The 19,273-nt window shown below is 39.7% G+C and overlaps 1 protein-coding gene across 2 annotated transcripts in view; it reads left to right on the top strand.

Annotated features, from left to right (window-relative positions):
* The first annotated feature begins 1,942 nt into the window (after positions 1 to 1,942).
* The window catches only part of PDS5A (PDS5 cohesin associated factor A), a 76,244-nt gene continuing 58,913 nt past the window's right edge, over positions 1,943 to 19,273 (top strand). Inside the window, exons 1-2 of one of the 2 annotated variants that reach the window (XM_030946777.1) lie at positions 1,943 to 2,212; positions 3,005 to 3,175. In XM_030946777.1, the coding sequence (XP_030802637.1) occupies positions 2,186 to 2,212; positions 3,005 to 3,175 (198 nt within the window). In that variant the 5' untranslated portion in view covers positions 1,943 to 2,185. The remainder of the gene's footprint in view (positions 2,213 to 3,004; positions 3,176 to 19,273) is intronic. The other variant, XM_030946776.1, reaches the window with a different exon arrangement.

Genomic DNA, 19,273 nt, shown 5'->3' with positions numbered 1-19,273 from the left:
ATGAAAAAAACCTTAGCAACAGACTCTTTAAATTTATTTCTTGCATTATTTTTACTGACTTAGATTCTGTCTTTTTTATTTAAACTGAAATGAGCTCATATAGGTTTTTGATATATACTTCATTTAGTTACAGGATAATTTTCTAGGATTTGTTTCTAATTTATTGTGTTAAAAGAAGTGTATTAAAAATAAGGAACCTACACCAAATGGTTTATATTAGTAATTTGATTGGAGAAGGAAATATGTAACAAATTTAAGGATAGAAGACCCAAATATGTTCAATGTATATAAGTTCTGACAGTACATCTTATTTGATTGACAACAAATTAAAGTTGATAGCTAGTCTGAGTCCTTACACGTTAAGGCAAATCTAAATGGCCTCTTTAGTTTACATTCAGAAAAAAGATAACATGCTTTGAATTGGCTTTATTTATTTACTAAAATCAGTACAACCTTAGAGTCACGTGTCTATTGTGAATGCCCAAATCCTTAAGCTTGGAGAGAATAATTTCATCTAAGTCTGGATTCACAGCCAGATTTAAATGCCTGGTCTGATGACACCATTCTAAATTTTAAAATCAGTGCTTGAGATCCTCCAAGTGTTCATTGCAACTCTCAGTTACTTTCACTATAATCCTTCTAAGCTGGTTTCATAGAGGCTGTGGACATTCAAGGCTTTAACTCCCCTAGGACAACACTGCAGGGATACAAGGAACACAAACGTAGGAGAGCAATTTCCTACCCACATGCTATTACACCTGAAGTTCCAAAAAGCTTCTCAGTCTTTGTACATTTTCCACCAGCACCTTGCAAAGCTAGAATTTGGCATACTTCATCATACTCTTACTTACTTACCCCTTTCTCATCCTCTCCCATCCCCTCACCCTCCTGCATCTTTCCTTCGCCACTGCCGGGCCATGCTAGCCCACCCTGCTGTGCCTGGCTAGGCTCCTGTCGTACCTGTGCAACCCCCATGGAGAGAAACATCCCTCCATGGAGATGGTCCTGATCTCCTAACTTCAATTTGCTCTGAAGAAAATTCATTAGAGATTTCCAAAATAAAGAAAAACAATATTTTTAGTTGGTTTGAACAAAAAAAAAGCAGCTGAAGATCCGAAATTAGTCTTGATCAGCTAGAAGTCATCTTTCAGCTGCCACATACCGTCTCTGAACAGTACGGGCATCTAGAAAACATTTCATAGCCACCTACACGTCGGGCAGGGTACATACTGCAGATTCAAAACAGACAGATATATCCCACTTTGCTATTGACTTTCCAGACATACCCCATCCCTTGGCAATATGAATATTAAATTACAAAGACATTTTGCATGGAAGGATTTCCTGAGTTGGCTGGCGAGGGCTCCTTTGGTCTGCATATTCAAGTTTCTCCTTAAGATTTATAACCCAAGTGTGTATACTGCTCTTTCCCCGCATCTGCCTGAAAGACTGCTCACTCTCGCCTGCCACCGCACTCTCCGTGCCTCCCCACACGCCGTTTCCGCACTGTCTTCTCCATCACGCTGACCAGGCCCCAGATGCCTGAGGGACCGGCCCGACGAGCCCGCGCAGCCATGAGCGGCCCGGGCTCCGTAAGGAAGCAGCAAAGTAACTCTCGCCTTCCCGCCCTGCAGCCAGGACCCCGCAGCCTCGCTCGCTGACACTGCCGGCAGCCGGGCATCGCCGCTCGGCGCCAGCCGTGCCCTCGCCGCCCCGGCGGAGCCCGCTCCGGGGCTTCAGGCGCCAAGCTGAGGCAGCGCCGCGCTGCCCACGCCCGGCATTGCCCGGCACCCTGCGCGGGGCTCCGCGCCGTAACAGACTTCCCGGGCGGCCTCGCCCTCTGCCCGGGGCGGGGGCTGGGGGCTCCTGGCGGGGCGTCGCCGCCGGCCGCGGGCGGGCAGGGGAAGGGGCGGGGGCGGCGCGGAGGCTCCTCCCGGGCTGCGCTTCCCTGGGCGGGCGGAGAGCGGCGCTGGGTCCCCGCGGCGCACGCTCCGCCCGAGCCTCCCCCTCTCCCGGCCGCCGCCGCCGCCGCTGCTGCCGCCACCGAGCCGCTCCCCTTCCCCCAGCCAGCGCTCCCGAGCAGGAGCTGCCGTGCCGCGGAGCAGGAGGCGGCGGGAGCGCCCAGGGCAGCGGACGGCGGGGTGGCGGCGGAGCGGCGAGCACCACCCGGCACGGAGGCTGCTCAATGCTGCACCTTCCGGAGCTGCATGAGGTAAAGGCGGCTCCGGGTCCCGCTTCCCCCCGTGCTCGCTCCCCGCTCCCCACGGCCGCGGGGGTGTGTGCGCGGAGCCGGGGCTGCGGGGGGCTCTTTGTGGGCCCGGCCGAATGCGGGGCGGCGGGGCAGGTGGCGGGGGGTGCGGGGCGAGGGCTGAGGGGACATGAAGTTGCGGGAACAAATGGAAAGTGGCGAGTGGCCGGGCCCCCTCCCCGGGGGGGCTCCTGGAGGCGCGGGAGGGTGGGTGGGGGGGCTCTGAGGGAATGGGGGGGGTCGCGGGGGGGTTTTGTTTGCGCTCGCCGCCGCCTCCCTCCCTTCCTCCCTCCCTCCCCCTCTCCTGTTGGCTTCTCTGCCTCCCGATAGTTTTGAGGCCTAACTGTTTAGGCCTCGTCTCCCGGCTCCGGGGCCGGTGTGCCGGCTCCGAACCACCCCCTGGGGCCGGAACGGCGTCCCCGGCCCACCCCCCGGGCTGTAAGGGGCCCTCGGCCGCGGGGTGTCCCTCGATTGGGCCCCAAATTTCATTGTAAAACCGTCGGCTGCGAACTAACAGTGTTGGGCTGGAGCAGCCCCGCAATGAAAGGAGGCGCCGGAGGGGAGCGGGGAGGCCCGAGTCGCGGGGAGCGGCGGCGGGCCGGGCCTCGCTCCCGCCGGGATGCGGCGGGGGCAGCGCTGGGGGGCGCGGCCGGCGGGGCGATAGCCGGGGCCTTCAGCGAATTGAGGGTGAGGAATGGAAAAAGAGGGTTAGAAAGTCGTTTCTATTCTGCTGAACTTTTGTTTTCTGACCGATAGAGGCCGGTAGAGGACTGTGGAGAAGGAAAGTTTATAACCAGCAGCGCCAGGATGGACTTCCCTGCTACCCAACCAAAACCTGCTGCCGACGGTAAAATCATCTACTATCCTCCTGGAGTGAAGGAGATTACAGACAAAATTACCAACGATGAGGTGGTTAAACGGTTAAAGGTGAGCAATTCTGACCACCGCCCCCCTCCCTGAAACTTTTACTTGTTAAGGTAAACATTTTATCACTGGAATGGAGAACTGCCAGAGTTTTGTTGTCCTTCCTGCCTGCAGACCTTTAAGGGAATATGACTTCATTGTTTTTCCTTAAAAGTGGAGGACCCATTTTCCTCATTTTTTGTAATTCATTACTGTTGTCTTGTGAGTTCTCTCAGTGCTGGAATTGGTGCATTAACTGCTAATTTGTGCATGAAACATATCCACAGTTTAGAGGAGAGGTCTGAAGTGGAATCACAAGTAATAATTACAGGATATGCTAGCAAAATTTTTTGGCAAGCTAGGTGGTGTTTTGGGTTCCGGCATTTGAAGAAAATATAGTTGAGTGGGGGAAACAAGCAGGCCTACGTAAGGGTATTTTTGATTGAAAAGATCACACTGTTTGCCAAAAACAAAGCTTAATTTCTGGAGTTTATGGATGGAATTTTGAAATAGTTTCAAATGTAAAACATGCCTCAGATTTTTTAACTTAGTGTAATGCATACTGTTTTTTTCCTATTTAGTATAATTGACAAAATTGCTAAATTTTCTTGAGCAAAAGGGATTGTTGGAAAAGCATCTTCTCTGCTTGTTTGACAGCATCCTGAGGGAGTGCAAGTCTTGCCTCTTTTTTACTTTGTTAATCCCTTCTTCCACTGGAAAAAAAATGCTACTGTGCTACAGTAGGATTATTTCTTAAGTCCATGCTGAAAATAGAGAATTAAGTTGAGCATTGATCAAATATTGACACAGCTCGTTTGTTAACACCATGGTCTTTGAACCAAAGGTTTTTGTAACCTAGGATGTGGTCCTATGCCCAGGGTGGAGTAATAATTTTTAGAGATTGGAAATACTCTATCATCTGATGATCTATTTCCTATGACAGCAGTGACTCCACAAAGACTGAAAAATAGAAATCATGGTCTGGGCTGGTCAGTTAGTACATTGAAAAGTTTTCTTAGCTATAAATGTGAGAACATAGGCTTTGTGCTTTGTTTTTTAAGCAGCAAGGCACCTATCGGTGTTTTTTTTTTTAGAAAATGAGCCTTGTTGTTTGTTTGGCCTAGTATTTTCAGAACTGCAGTGGAATATTGCCAGTTACAGGAGAGGATACTAGAGTTGTGACTGTTCAGACAGATACTTAGATTAAAGTCTGTGGATTGTAGAGGAATGCAGTTTTGAGCTGATCCTTGAAACAGGTATTTTATTTTGTCCCACTTGGTGGACTTGGAATGGTGAACTGTGTCATTCCTACATATAACGAACTTCAGAATCATGTATACGTGTTTTACTGAATTCGTGTGTGTGTGTGTATTAGACATAATTTCCAGGCTAAGAGCAGACTTTTTTTCTGTTGTTTTTTAATAAATTATTGTTACAGAATTCAGACAGCCAAAAAAATTATGAGTAATTTCAAATGGAAACAAATACTTTGCTACTGCACCTACAGACATTCTTTGTCTGTCTGAAATGACAGAGAAAGATTTTTCTTACTGTATTGGTACTGTTTAATCTGAGTTAGAGGAATTTTTTTTGTCAGGTATGGGCTTTACTGAAGCATCAAGAAAATGGGAAGTACTGTACATTCTAGGACTAAACCAACAAGTATATTTTTCTTTATGCTTTTGTATAATATGTATGTTCTTTATGAAGTCTGAGCTTCTTTATACAACTTAATTAACAAAAGCAAATTAATTTTGGTATGTGCAATATTATGATGATGCTGTGCTTGGGATAGAAATGCTTGAAAAAGTTTTGTTAAATTTCTTCAAGTTTTCTTCAAAAGATAACTTTCCAGAACTTTAAATGTGACTTAATGATAAAAGCCAGGTTTCACAGAATGTACCAACTCAGGCATGAATCAGTTCTTGAAACTGTAGGGTTTTTGTCTCCTTGGCCATGCGTCAGCCAAAGATGCTCTTACAGAAGGTGTTTCTTACAGAAAATGTGCAACTCAAGAGTTTTGGCCGCCAGGATGTGGATCAGTTCCTGCAAATTTTTGTTCTTTTAGCTTGTTGAAGTCATGGTCAACTTAACTGGTTACAAATTTGTGTCCTTATTAGCAAGTTTTCTGGTATTGTATCTGTATTTTTGTGTCCAGACCTCTTCTTCTAATGAAAGCTTTTCTTATTATTGGAACTTGAGACGTTCTGGGCACCTGTCCCAGAGTGCCTGAGCAGCAGCTTTTGTGCCAAGGACTTTTAAAAAGAATGTTTTTATATCCATTCCCCCCTTCTGCTTGGGGTTGTGGGTAATAAAATGTAGGCCAGATACTTTCAAAGTGTTTTGATATGTCTGTATGATAACATTATTATTGTCCTGAAAATGAAAATACTGAGAATTTTTAAATGAACATGCATCTTTTGAGGGATATAGAAAGGAAATGCCTCAGGATTGCATATGTATGGCAAATGAAACACAAGTTCAGGTGCTTAATGGAGTCAAAGGTAGTTTCTGGAGCGTTAGATTACATTGATGGTTTGGTGCATTCTTAGAGTGGGACAGTATGTGATGTATAGTTTCAGCTGTTGAGGAAGTGATTTCAACTGGTGTGCTGTGGCTGGGGTCAAGTGTCCATTCAATAGATCCAAGTAAGTTTAACCAAGTAGGCAGCTAGCACATAGCAGAGTGCTGAGGTTTACTGTACTTTTGACTACAAAATCTTTTTTTTAGGTCAGTGTTTCTCTTTACAGGGCAGATGTTCAAGTTATATAGGGATTGATTTTAGAGCTGCAAGTCAGATGCTTGACAATTTGGGTGAGGCTTATAAAGGGGGATATTGACATATATCCCCCTTTGACATAACCAAGTGATAGAAGGGGAAAGCAAACAATTGTAAGGCACCCAAGAAGCCCTCCTTCAGTTCCAAGATCAAACCAGAACCTAAATAAAACTTGAGAGCAATTTTGTTAGCCATATTATATTTCTTTCCATGAGATAGTTGAGGATTGAAAGAAGTTTTAGAATCTTGGCCTCTGCTTTGCTGCAAAGCTTCTTTATGACCATTGAATTTTTTTCAAAATTGACTGTATTTTACTGCCGTGTTAAACTGCAGAATTGTATATTGTTGTCAGTAAACTATTAAATCTCAAATATAACTTTGATCACAAGAGAATGATAAAATGTCATTGATATAAAACTTTTTAGTCATTATGAGTAAGATTAATAGTAGTGTACTTAATTGTCAGATACATTACAAATAGCCCCATCAATCCAAAATGCATAGAGACTGATTTTCTTAGTGACTGACATAAACAGCCCTTGTAGGCAAAGCCAGAACTGCCACCAAAATATGTGATGCTCTCACATGCTTGTCCCAGCCTCTGTTCTGTACCTTCTTTATAAGCATTTTGTTTTGCTGCACACCAAAATAGAAGGGTTGACTGGGTTAAAACTTAGCAGGGCAAAAAACTCAAACCAGCTCACAACAGAACACCCACCCCTCTCCAACTAAATTAATTTTAACCTGCACCCTTTTCTCATGTAATTTATCAGGAAAACTCACAAATACTTGGGCTGGCACAGGGCAAAACCAACTTCTTTTTGTGGCAGTCCTGCCTTACAGTGTCAAAGGAGCCTCAGAGTCAATCTGAATATTTTGTTAGCAAATGTTCTCTTTTGAGATAGGGATGCAGCATTTAAATATGTTTCTGTGAAATTAAGTTTTATAGGTTAGAATTTAGTGAGGGAGATACAGTTCTTTTTCAAGGCTGGATTCTGGTTTTTGTTTTGTGGGGGTTTGGATTTTTTGGGGGAATGATTGTCATTTTGTTTTTCAGTCAGTCCAATAGTCTTGTTCTTTTTTCCGTGGTGACAGTTAGGAAGGCATTTGCTGTGAAAGTTGCATTTGATTTCAACGCCCCCCGCAGCCTTTCATCCTCTCTCTAATTCTTCCCTGCCATGCCCACCCCAAGGCCTAGCTTGTGATCATCTGGAGAAGTTAGCACTCCAGATATGCCTTGAAGTCTTCCCTATCTTGTCCCTTGGCATTTCTTAGTGATTGTATATATTTGTGCAAGAACAAAACAAACACCCTCCCTCTCCTTCTTTCCATTGTCTTTCTGTGTGTTCCTCTGGTTATCATGTATTGGCCCCTTTGTTGTTTGGCCTGTTGTGTTTCCATACCACTAGAAATGGGTAATGCTAACAATTTGTCATGTCGTGCCCAGGTAGTTTTAGGCATCTGTTACATCATGTTAAAATTGAGAAAGGTTGCTTGATGCTGCTTGAATGTTTTGGAATAGGCTGTAGTTACAGGAGAGGAAAAAAAAGTTTATTTTAACTGAACCCGATATTTCTGCGTAAGTTAATGGCTGCTCTCTAAGGTGGCATAGTTAGATGGGCCTTTGATCTGACCTAGATTTTACCTAGGTAGTTATATTAAACAATACTAAAAAATACAAATTAAAATGTCATCTGATAGAAGAAAATCTGTTGTGTCACCCACAAGAATTTGGTATGTTTGAGAGGAAAAGGTATATACATAGTAAGTGGGTTGGATAGTATATTAACTAATAAATGCTCTTTGCTGGCAAGTCTTGGATGTCATGGGTGACTTGCATGTATTTACATGCTTATATTTAGGAATTATAAGTAATTTTGTGGAGGTCATACAGCCAGGTTACAGAAATGATCCACAGTTAATTATTCTAATAATTTTAAGCTTTCATTAATTGTATTTAACTGCAGACTGCAGTTGCAGTGTTCTTGAGCTATTGCTAGCCACATAAGCCTAAAGCCAAATTTTTAATTTGGTTTTGCTCATAGTTTAATCTTTTTAATTAGTTTGAGTCTTGTAACAATCAAGTTTTTCATTAACTAGGACAGGCCACTAGTCAGAGAAGAAATTGTGTTCTGTTTTTTTTTTTTTTCCAAATGGAATATTAACCAATTGCTTTGTAAATGTCCCAGTTTTGTCAGTCCTTAGAGGAACAGGCCATGTGGGCTTAGCAAGTTCACCCAGATGTTACTGAATTTCAAACTGATTGATGATGACACCCTTTGTTTTTGTATCTGATAATTTTCTTTTGTTATAAGTGCGTCAGTAATTAATGGCAATTTCACGTGTGCAATATTATTCTAATGGTTTCCCAGCAACGCTAAGATAAATGTATTGTGAAAAGGAAAAAAGCCCCCATTTGAAAGTGGGGGGGAACCCAAAAATGTTGCTGAATTAGAAATGGTAACTTCTGATGTCTGACCATTGAAATGGACAGACTAGTTCAGAAGTCTTTATGCCCTTACTTATTCTATTATAAACTTCAAAGATTTTTAAAAGTCTTATTCTTTTGCTAATGCTTGAGGTTTGTGAGGCATGATGTTAATCACAGTTAAAAGATGCGGAACTGAAGAGTTCCTGAAAAGGAAGAAAACAAACCCTAATATCAGAAAGACAAGCTGTCTTCATATATCTGATTTGGTATTTCTAAATTGTGACTTCTGAAGTGAAGTGCATTCTGTGGCACTTTATATGTTCAGACTGAAAGTTCCTTTGATTTCAGCTGCATTTCTGAGTGCCCAGGGCTTCTGTAAATCAGGTCTTATCTCTCCTAAAAAGCCCAGAAAATGACTACTGTTTTCTGTGAAAACTGTTACAGGCTGTTTTACAGGCATTATATAGAAACTTTGTAATAGGTGGGAGGCTGGCATGCGAATCTTCAGACTTTACCATTTGAAAATACAGTATGGAATATTCATTTTCTTCAAGTATTCTCCTTCAGTTACAATATTCCATCTATGATAAATAAGAAAGGTGGTCTTTGACCAATACTTGTCTACTAAATAACCTTGAGTAACTCCAGAACAAGTTTTTTAATGTGAGTGGAACCACGTAATGGCTTCACGATTTTGATTGTAGTATTTCCTTTTGTATGTGTGTGTGTGTATATCGCTTACCAAGTAATATATTAACATTAGTATTACAAAGACTGACTAGAAGTTTGAGAAGTACAGGATTATTTACCTTGGAAAAGAGATTAAGGGTTGTTGTGATAATAATAAATTACAAACTTCTAAGTTTGTCCCCCTTTTCTAAAATTGAAACAAGCTGTTGAATGCTAAATATTACTTAGGGGCATACTGGAAGCCTGTGGCAGACCAGAGCTCTACTGATGTTGTCTTCAATGTAAGTGACATGATTTAGTCATAGAAATCACTTCAGGTGGATATGCAAGTCAGTATGTATTTTTATGGTACAACGTGGGAGACTTGAGGACTTTGAAGACTTTGTTTGCCTAAGTTTGCAAAACAGCAGGAGCTTTAGCTGTGGTCAAAGACTCATAAAGGAAGTGTTATTCTCTTACCAGTGATAGGAAGTGAAAGAAAAACTGTCCCTGGGCTTGCAGACAGTAATATGGAGATGATTGATAGAAAGGGAAATCAGGCATATATATATATGTGGTTGCTTTTTTACCTTTTCTACTTGAATCAGTTCATACTATTTTGTCTGCTTAATGTCAATGTGCACATTCTGATATGATAAAGAAAAACAACAGACAAAATAATTAGCAGGTCTTTGGTTCACAGTATATACTACAACCATTTAGCCATTTTGGTAGTTAAAGAAACCAAACTTTTCCATAGTCCCCAGTCTATGTTAATCATTGTTCGTATCTGAGGGTTTTTTCCCAGACTGCAATATCTTGTTAATCACCATTGTTACCTAGAAATCTAAAGCACATGCTTATTGTTGGTGTTACTCAAAGCAATGTGTGTTTTGCTGGCTTTGCAGCTGCAGTAAACTAATGAACCGTATTCCCGCTGCTGTGCTGACATCAGAATCTGGCTATTGTAAAGATCTCTTAAGCATGATGAAATACTGCTAAGGAGAAACAAAGATAAAATTGGCACAATGTAGAGTCTGCTCAGGAATGAAGATGGAAAACTTTCTGGTACCTGGATAGCATGGGGATATTCTAAACATACATTTTACTTGTGCGAGACAGAAGGTACATACTTAGCTGATTGGAGGTGTCAGAGCTTCAGTGTTAGGATCAATTTTGTAGCAGGGGAAAAGTCCTTTCAAATTTACTGTGAAGGCTGATCAGCCTTTTTAATGTCTTACTCTCAAGTAAGTTCCTGTTTCTTTGTAGTTGTTCAGTTATATTACCTAATCTTAATGGTACTCTATTGTCTTCCATGAGTACAACCTGTCATGTTTGGCTGGAATACAGTTTGGGAGTCATTAGCATTTTAGGCCTCATGTCTTCAGTTTCTAATGCTAGAAATTATGACATCTCTCTCCATGAAATTTATCAAAATTTTCCAAACTATTGAAAAAGAGAAAAGGTTGTACTGGCAAAATACATTGATAAGCATTAGACACATGTCTTTTCTATTTACCAAAAATATTTGAACCGATATTGAAGATGAAAGAGAAGGAGGAAGAACATTTTTTTAAAAGGATTTTGGAGAAGTCTTATATTTCTGGAGTTTTCTCACACACTATTCTCTGGTGTCTACAACACCTGAAAAATGCACATGCTTAAAAATAAAGTAGCTAGATTAGTAGTTAGTAGTATTAGAATTTGCTTGCAGTCATTAAAGAATTCCCCTTCCTCTGCAGTTGTTGTCTCTCTCTTTCTTATGGCTCTCTGTGGAAATAGCCTGATTGACCATGAGGAAATAGCTTAACATCTGCAGTTTTACAATATTTTTAAAATATTATGTAACTTACTGATCTTAAAACTGTTTTCAATCTGTGCATCTAGTGTGAAAGCCCATCGAAAGACCAGCTCTAAACTTGTGCTTACTATGGAAATCTTATTACTGTTGTTTTAAGTACCCAAAAATCAATCTCTCAAAAACTGGAGGAAAACATTTGAGAGTCTCAGTTTACTTTGTATATGTGGTAGAACTTTGCCTGGGAAAGTGTTTTTACCTCGCTTTTCTAATGAAATAAGTCTAATTTCTTTGTTACTGATCTTCCCTGAAGTTACATTAGTTCAAAAATTGCTGGCAGTTGGACAGAGGTTTCAGAGATGGAACACTTGTCTAATTGCTGCTGAACAGAATAGAGACATCCAAATTCTGTTTACACAAAGGAACATGGACCAGCACTGTTAAACATTTCAAAAGGCAGCAGCCCATGTGCTAGCTGGAATAAATTCAACTAATTATTTCATGGGTGTTTCAAATGTTTTAGGGGATCTGCTGCCCCCTCTCCAGCTTTCTGGACAGGGCACCCAAAGGAAAGTGGGCAGGTAATGTAGGAGGATGCGAGCAAGGCAAGGGATGCAGCAGCTCTCTGAGAGGAGAGTGGTGGGGAAGAGATCTGTTGGAAACCAGCCAGTGGCAATTTTGGTACCTGTGATAAAATCAGTTTCAAATAGCAGCAGTACAGGAGATAAACGAGGAAAATAAAGCACGAAAACTTTTTAATACTCTCTTAGCCCACAAACTGGTAGTGGGTGGTTCATGGTATTCAAAAGTATTACTGCTTTTTAAACTTTAAAGTGGTTGTTTTTAACAGCTGAATCTGAGACTTGTATTCCATGATCACCTTGGTGAAAATTGCTTATACAATTATGGTATTACTGAAAGGGTAAAGTAATAATAAAAAAAGCTAATCTAAAAACCCAACAGAACCCAAACCACTCAGAGGTAGTTTAAAATCGAAAAAGACAAACAGTAAGTTCTTTAATTGATGCTTTGTATAGTGGTTTTTTATGTAATTATCTTTTTTGGGTTTTTCTGGCTACTTAGAATCAGGGTTGTGGTACAAGTGCTGAAGAAGAATGTGTCCATTGAAACTGTAGTTACACTTCAGAAGTACTTAATATAAAGAGTGTTACAAATTATGCCAATAGTGATGTGGATATGAAAAGAAATTGGTTTTAATAAGTTGTTCCTTGAAAAAAAATAAGCTGACTTCTGTTACAAGTTCAGTGTAAGGAAGGATGTGGTTGCATATTTCACCTTAAAATTTTTACTCTGTCTTTTGATCCATAGGGTAGTCAAAGTATAGTAAATCCTGTTATTTTAATATAATTTTGTGTTTTAACTGTGCTTTTGTTCTGGTACCATTGGAAAATATATGCATGTACTTAATTATCCAAATGCAGTAATGATTCTCTGTAATAAACTCATTACTGAAATTTAATCAAACTATTCATAATTTAGTAGGGAATTATTTGAAAGTAAATTCTGCAGAATATAAAAATTGTTCTTTTCTTGTGATTTAAGAGAGTAAAACCTGATACTCACTTAACTCTGACTGCAGTGCTTTTCTCTGGGCCTTATTCCTGTCAGTCATAAAGGAAAAATTTTTTTATTTTAGAAACTTTGTTCACATGAAGTAGTGAAGAGAAATAATTCAGAAGTTTTGCTGCTTTGTTTGCACAATGGCAGAATGTATTGTGGGGTACGTGAAAGGAAGTTTTAATTCTTAAGCTGTTGCAGTAATAAAAAGAAAGTAGGTAAACTCAGTACTTTGAGTTGAAAACAACTCAGTGATCTGTGAGAGGTGGAAAAAGTGGTTTTAAATGTGTGGGTTTTAACAGGTGTTTCTTTCTCACCAATGAGGTGCTGTTAATATTCATTCACCTAGAAGGCAAATGAAGAATGCAAGGCAAGCATTTTTCCTTGAAAATGCGTGTTTATTTAAATGCCTAATTCAATCGTCCTTTATAAATGTAGTTGGCACGTGTCATTATTCCTGAAAAATTCTAATCCATCTCAAAAGCTCCTTTGCTATTACCAGTAGAATATCAGTGGCAAGAAGTACTATTTTTGCTCATGTGAAGTCACTAAATGAAGGTCTAGTAGTTGCATTTGTGACCTGTTAGTAACATTTTTTTTCTTAGAAAATGTATGTAGAATATGAAAGTAGGCATAACTGTAGCTGAAGGGAAATTGGGAAATCTGGAAATAAGATTTCAGCTTTGTTCCTTTTGAAACTGGTAGTCTAGACTGCTGTAAAACCATGAGAATTTTGCTTTAGGAAATGGAGGGTTCACCAAGCACAAAAACTATCTCTTTGTAGAATATATACACATTAATAGAACTGGAAGTAGGTCAGAAAAAAACTTAATAAGCCATTAAAAAAATCACTTTGAAATGGGAGTGAAAAGCAAGTTAGTGTCTGTGTTTCTAAATCTCAACTGGGAAAGCGGGGGTGGTGTGTAATGTTTTCCAAAGTTACAGTCTTTCAGTCCTAGCCTGTGTTTCCCTTTAAAGGTTAAATCATTTCAGTCAGATTACAGATTAAAAAGCTGCCATTTAATTTTGTTTCACTTTGACATTTTTAGATATTGTTCTTAGTTTAGGTTCTTCTGCAAATTGGAGCATTCTCATCTGAATTAGATATGCTGTGTAGATTAAAGAATACTCATCCTAGAATTGGAGCTCTGTGTGTCACTCCATATTTGATGCTAAAACTGGCTTCTGATACCTGTGTATGTCTGTGAGGATGGAGTTCACCATTAGATTTTTATCTAGCAGCGGTTTGAGAAACGCCTTCAGGAACTCTGTCTCGCAGGCTCTGCCTCCTGAGAATTTGTACTGTGGAGCTGTGCCCTAATTCACACTGTCTTGAGACTCCTCAGAGTTACTCCGACTCCAGTCTGTATGTGTGAGGGCTGTCACGCATTTGTTTCTGTACAGAATCTGAATTGATGTCTCTCAACACTTTGTTAAAAGCCTGGCATCATGCAGCATCCCCAGAAAATGAATTTTAAAACTAACTTCAAAATTTTAGAAATAAGGACAATATTAGTTATTGGTGTTTTTAGAAGATTATTTGAGAGTTTTTCCACAGTTTTTCATCATCTTTATCAATATTCTGCTCAAAAAGAGAGTTGTGGGAAAAAAATTTCATCACGAATGTAACACTTGGAGGAATAAGTAATGACAGGTTGGTTTTGTAGAGTACTGCAAGTCAGTTTAGTGATCTGAGCTGACCTGTATGGTGGCTATACTAACACAGTCTAAATCAATTTAGTTTATCTTAAAAATAAATAAATAATTTTAAAAGGCTAGTTCTCTTTATAGTCTGCCAGAATTGTGTTCTAGAAGCTTGTCATCCTGGCACTGTAGTATATGAATACTTTTGAGTACTTTTAGTGTGATGCTGCTACTGAAAAAACAGTTGCTCATTTTCACTGCTGCTGCCACTGCTGTTCAGGAAGAATCATGGTTCAAAGTAATTTTCCTTTATTTGAATCGCCAGCACTCCTAAAGTCATAGAAACAAATCAAGTTTGTGAAGAGTGAGAGGAGAAAAAGTAAAAAATAGAGGCACATAGTGACTGTAGGGAAAGAGGGGAAAACTGATTTTGGAAATGGTGGAGTTGCTACACCAGTAGGTGGAGGATTGCCCTGAAGCACAAACACCAAAGCCAGCGCTTTGAGCCAGTTAAATACTCTTGCTGCTTGTGGGCCGTATTTTTCCCCATGCCTATCCAGATATATCTGTGGCTTGCAGGGTGCTGGATTGTAGAATTGATCCAATTCCAAAGCAGTTTTTCCAGGTAAGTTTTCATTTGGATCAGCGTGACTGGTGCAGTCACCTACTACCCCCTCTTCTTTCACAGAAGCTCTGTGATAATACTGGGGTGAACTATTACTTGCAGTGACAGCTGAATTTGGGACACTGTGTTCATTGAGTTTAACCTTACTAAATCAACTTCTCAGTCATTAAACTGCGCCCTGAGATTGTGCTGAAGTAATCTCACCCTCACCTGCCATTTTTACAGCCATGTAATAAGCTGGTTCAAGAAGCAGATATATCTGAAAAGTAACCTGGGCAGAAAATGGGATTTTTCAGTAGTGTCACTTATCAGGCTCTTAAGTGCTGGCATAATGGAGGGACAGATCTGGCAGATTTGGGTTGACTCACACAGCTGTGAAACTACAGCCTAAGAAATTCTACGAACACCTCTCCACCCCCTCTATTTGTGAGGCGGTATCTGTAAACAAAATGAAGTGTGTCCCTTGTTTCAGGGAGCTGCAAATTCTCAGCATGATGTACTGGCCTTCCATGTCTGAAAAAAGAAGCTAAGAAACAGAGGGAAATGTTCTCTGGTTACAAACAGTTGAGATCAGTGCTGTGTTTATACACAGATGTGTGGATTTTGCTGGCACCAGTAGTTTTGAACAAGCATGAATGTTGGGAAATCCTCGACAAATTTTCTAATGTTTAGCTGAGTAACTGCAGTAATAGATACCATTCATCCTAATACATAATTGCTTTCAAAATTAATTGATTTTATATTTGAATTCAAAATTAATGTAGTAATAGTAGAGAGAAATACTTAGATAACACCTCTTCTTTCTCTAGGATTGTTTGGTTTTCTCTTTTATTGTCTGTCCTGTTTGTACAAAAGAAGGAATTTGAGGTTTCAGTGTTTTTCAGGCTTCCCTAAGCATGATGGCTCTCAGTTGTGTACCAGTGTTATGGTTATGAGATGCAGTCAGTGTTGTTTAGACTGGTCTTCTCCTGTTCTGTAGTCCAAACTACTGAGTCTTATGCTATGAGTTGAACTAGAGTAGGCGGCACAGGCCAGTGCTTGCAAACAGATCTGTCTTCATGCTGGCTCTGATTCTTAATGTTTTCCCTTCCTACTGCCTGCCGTAGTTGTTCTTTAAACAAAGACGTGTGCTAACTTCAGGATGCGTCGGTCTGTAGGGGAGTAACTGCATGCATACCTACACGTAGACAGAGATGAATCTTTTATTTCCACATAATCACACATAATGCAAAAAAAATATTGTGCTATCCAGCAGATAGGCACCATAAATAGCTTTCTCCCCCAAGCATGAACTGATAAAATGCAAGTAGTAGAATCTTCTTTTTGTGTGTGTGTCATATCAAAGCCAGTTATTTACACTCCACAGGGCTTATAGCAGGAATAGACTCCAAGTTTACTCTTGCACGTGAAGCACTTCCCAAATTATTCATAGAAAGAGCTCTTCTCCTTTAACTTATTTAAGTAATATTTTTTACACTTCAGGAGCTGAGAGTTGTGCAGAACATATTAAGGACTCCTTGATAGGAGTCCCAAAAATCCAGCTGCTATTGAAAGATGTTTGAACTTAATTTTGTTTATTCTTCTTAGAGTCAGTGTTTGCAAGGAGTTTGCAATTTTTTAGTGGTTATATGCATCAAAAATCTGTAGTTGCCAAACTTGAGCTGATGTTGGAGCTGAATTTTGCCTGCTTTTCTAGTAGCAATTTGTTTGTATATGGAAACTTCTGTGAAAATAGTGTGGGAATGTTGCCAGAAACTTTTGGATAAAATTATGTAGATAATTTTGATTATACAAATCCTTACTTTGAAATAATTTGATTTCATTTTATATCATTTGGTTTGTGGCTTGTTGGGTTTAATTGTTTCATTTTATATTGAAGTAAGCCCTTACTGGTACTCTTCAACTCAGAAAACTTCAAAATAATGGTTAAGAAATGAGTGCATGGATATGCTTTACATATATTCAGATCTGAGTAGTAAATTGGGATTCCTGGAGTTCAGTCTTTTTGTTTGTATATAAATTCTGGAGAACTTAAGTGACTCTTGATTCAAAATTCTGTAATTACGTGGCAAGTCTTTGATAGTATATGAAAAAAATCTGTGAGTAACTGAAACCGTTCATGACCAGTGGATCAAATATTCAGAGGTTTGACCAGCACAAAGAAATTTGGGTACATTTATGGGAAGGTAGATGGAGGCTAATACTTATTTTACTCTAAACTTTTTTTGTGCTGTCTTAATCCTGACCAGAATGCTTGTAAAACCATCATACTGAAAATGAGGGGAAAAGATATTCTGGGTTTCCTGAGCTTCTCTAAGACTGCTGACTAGGAGATGCGCTTTCTCACCCGAGAGAAGTGATAAATAGGTACAAAATGCTTACGTTTATGCAGTGATGGAAAACCACTTTTCCTACTGCTTGGGTTCTCAATACCTGACTCACACAAGAATCAGCTGTCTTCTGACCGCTGAAGGCAGCTCCTAGGCAAATTCAAAACAAATACTGTCAACAGTATGCAGGTGGCCACTGCCTGATTTGTGTGTTACCACATGATTTTACCATTTTTTAACCCTATATGTGATGATTTAACCATTTTTTAACCCTGTATGTGATCAGTCAGAGCTCTGGCAAAAGAAAGATGCCTAAAGTTAAAGTATAACAAGGCAATGTTATATCAAGTGGGCAGCAGGAAGCATTTCCCCCTGTCCTTCAATTTTCTTAGGTGGATTGTTTCCCTTTGATACTGCTTTTTGGTCCTTAGTACAGGCAGTACTTACCTTCAATGGGGAAACTGCCAATAGTGGAATCTGAGAGTAACATCTTTTGGCCTCTCTCCTTCGTTAGGAATTTGAGCCCCATCTGAATTAGTGTTAACTCACTCTGCTCTCTACATCTGGAACAGAGTTCTGTAATCAATCTCATAATGAATGTATCAGTATTTTGGGACTATGGAATAAAAATACTGAAGCATTTTCCTCAAGATCAGTTACTTGGTTAGCATCTGCTTGTTTCCACCTCCACCATTCTCCCATAAAATTCATAGTAAAATATTAGGTCTCAGCCATTTTCTTGAAGGTGCTAGGTGGCTTCAGTTTAATGTTTGAGTTTTAGGCACTAAAGATTGTAGTTGACAGGTTTTGTTTCCTGACCATAAATATTAGCCAACAGCATTTTTAGCATGTCCAGTGAATTCTTGCAGCTGTAGAAGACTATTGCATACCTCTACAATTTGTAGGCCAAAGTGCATTCTGAAGTTTGCTTTCCTCACTATGAAGATGAGTTGCGAAATGTGGGCTACTGTTCTGAGATCACTGCAGCTGAGCAAGTGAAGTTAAATCTCTGTAATTTTTGAGTCAGAGAAACAAAGATAATTTTAAAATGAGTTGTTATTTTGGTTTCAGGCCACATCAGTCCAGTACTATTGATGAAGTGGCTGCTTTCTATGTGTTCCGGGCAATCATAATTTTTTGTGCTGAAGCTTGGTGCATTCTTTGTAAACTTCTCAAATTTCTCTTTGACACTGTGTCACAGATACAGATATTTGTGAAGTGACTGAATCCTGTGCCACTGGATACCAAATTTATGTTCATGGTTGGGGTACATTGTTTCAGCTGTCTGATCTTAGAAAGGGAATCAGATGAATTTTCCAGCTCTTTCAAATGAAGGCAAAAGTTACTCACTGTTGCAGAGCATGTGCTATCTTGAGACACTGCATCTGTTGTGCTGGAATTTACTGAATGAGTTTAAAAAACTCAGAAACTGTAAAAATTAGTGGGTAACAAGCATTTCTAATGAAGTATTGAACTAGATGTTAAAGTCATTTAAGGGGTATAACCTCAAGAACCCCTCTGAAGTCTCGCCTTCTGTGTGGTTTCATACTTTCAGCATGGAAATTTCTCAAATTTTGTCATGGTGAGGATAAGTGATTTTTCTGGATGACCATGCCAAAGTGTTTTGCAAACACAGAGCTCCTATGCCTTAAGTTTTTTTAAGTGTGCTGGACCTTCAGAAATTTTGTGTGATTCCTGTTTTAGACATTGTTTATGAGGATATTGCTGGCAGCTATTTAAATTGTATTTGGTACTTGCAGGTTGCTGATTTCAGCACTTTAGTTTAGTGAAATGTTATTTTCAGCTAAATTCAGCATCATCAATTGTGAGGCTGAACTTGAATATAATGTATTTAAATACATAAATTAAGCATTAAATATATAAGATGTAATCTTTAATAAAAAATGTCTTTATCTGAAGTCTCTTTCTAGCAGAGCAAAGAAATGGCAGTGCTCTCTGATTTTTAGGAACTCAGTGAGCTTTCAGTTTTTCAAAAATGAAGTTTTAGTACAAGACACTCCTTATTGCAACTTCTTAAAAAACGTCAGTCACTTAAAGAACATTTTTGAAAATGTTCTTTAAAAAAAAAGTCTTGTATTAACACTTTATGTCTGATACCCTGCCTGCTTCTTACAGTATAGGCAGTAAGAAAGAAACTTCACAAAATCAGTAGCCATAAAACTGTGATTACACAGGAGGAATGTTGAGGGACAGGTACAGCAGTTACGGTCATGTTCTAGCTATCTACAAGGAAGGTATTTGATGGAA

This window comes from Camarhynchus parvulus, chromosome 4 (genome assembly GCF_901933205.1).
Source record: "Camarhynchus parvulus chromosome 4, STF_HiC, whole genome shotgun sequence".
Classification (NCBI taxonomy): Eukaryota; Metazoa; Chordata; class Aves; order Passeriformes; family Thraupidae; genus Camarhynchus; species Camarhynchus parvulus.
The sequence above is the reverse complement of the archived record's forward strand: the minus strand, read 5'-3'. Positions and strand labels throughout refer to the sequence as shown.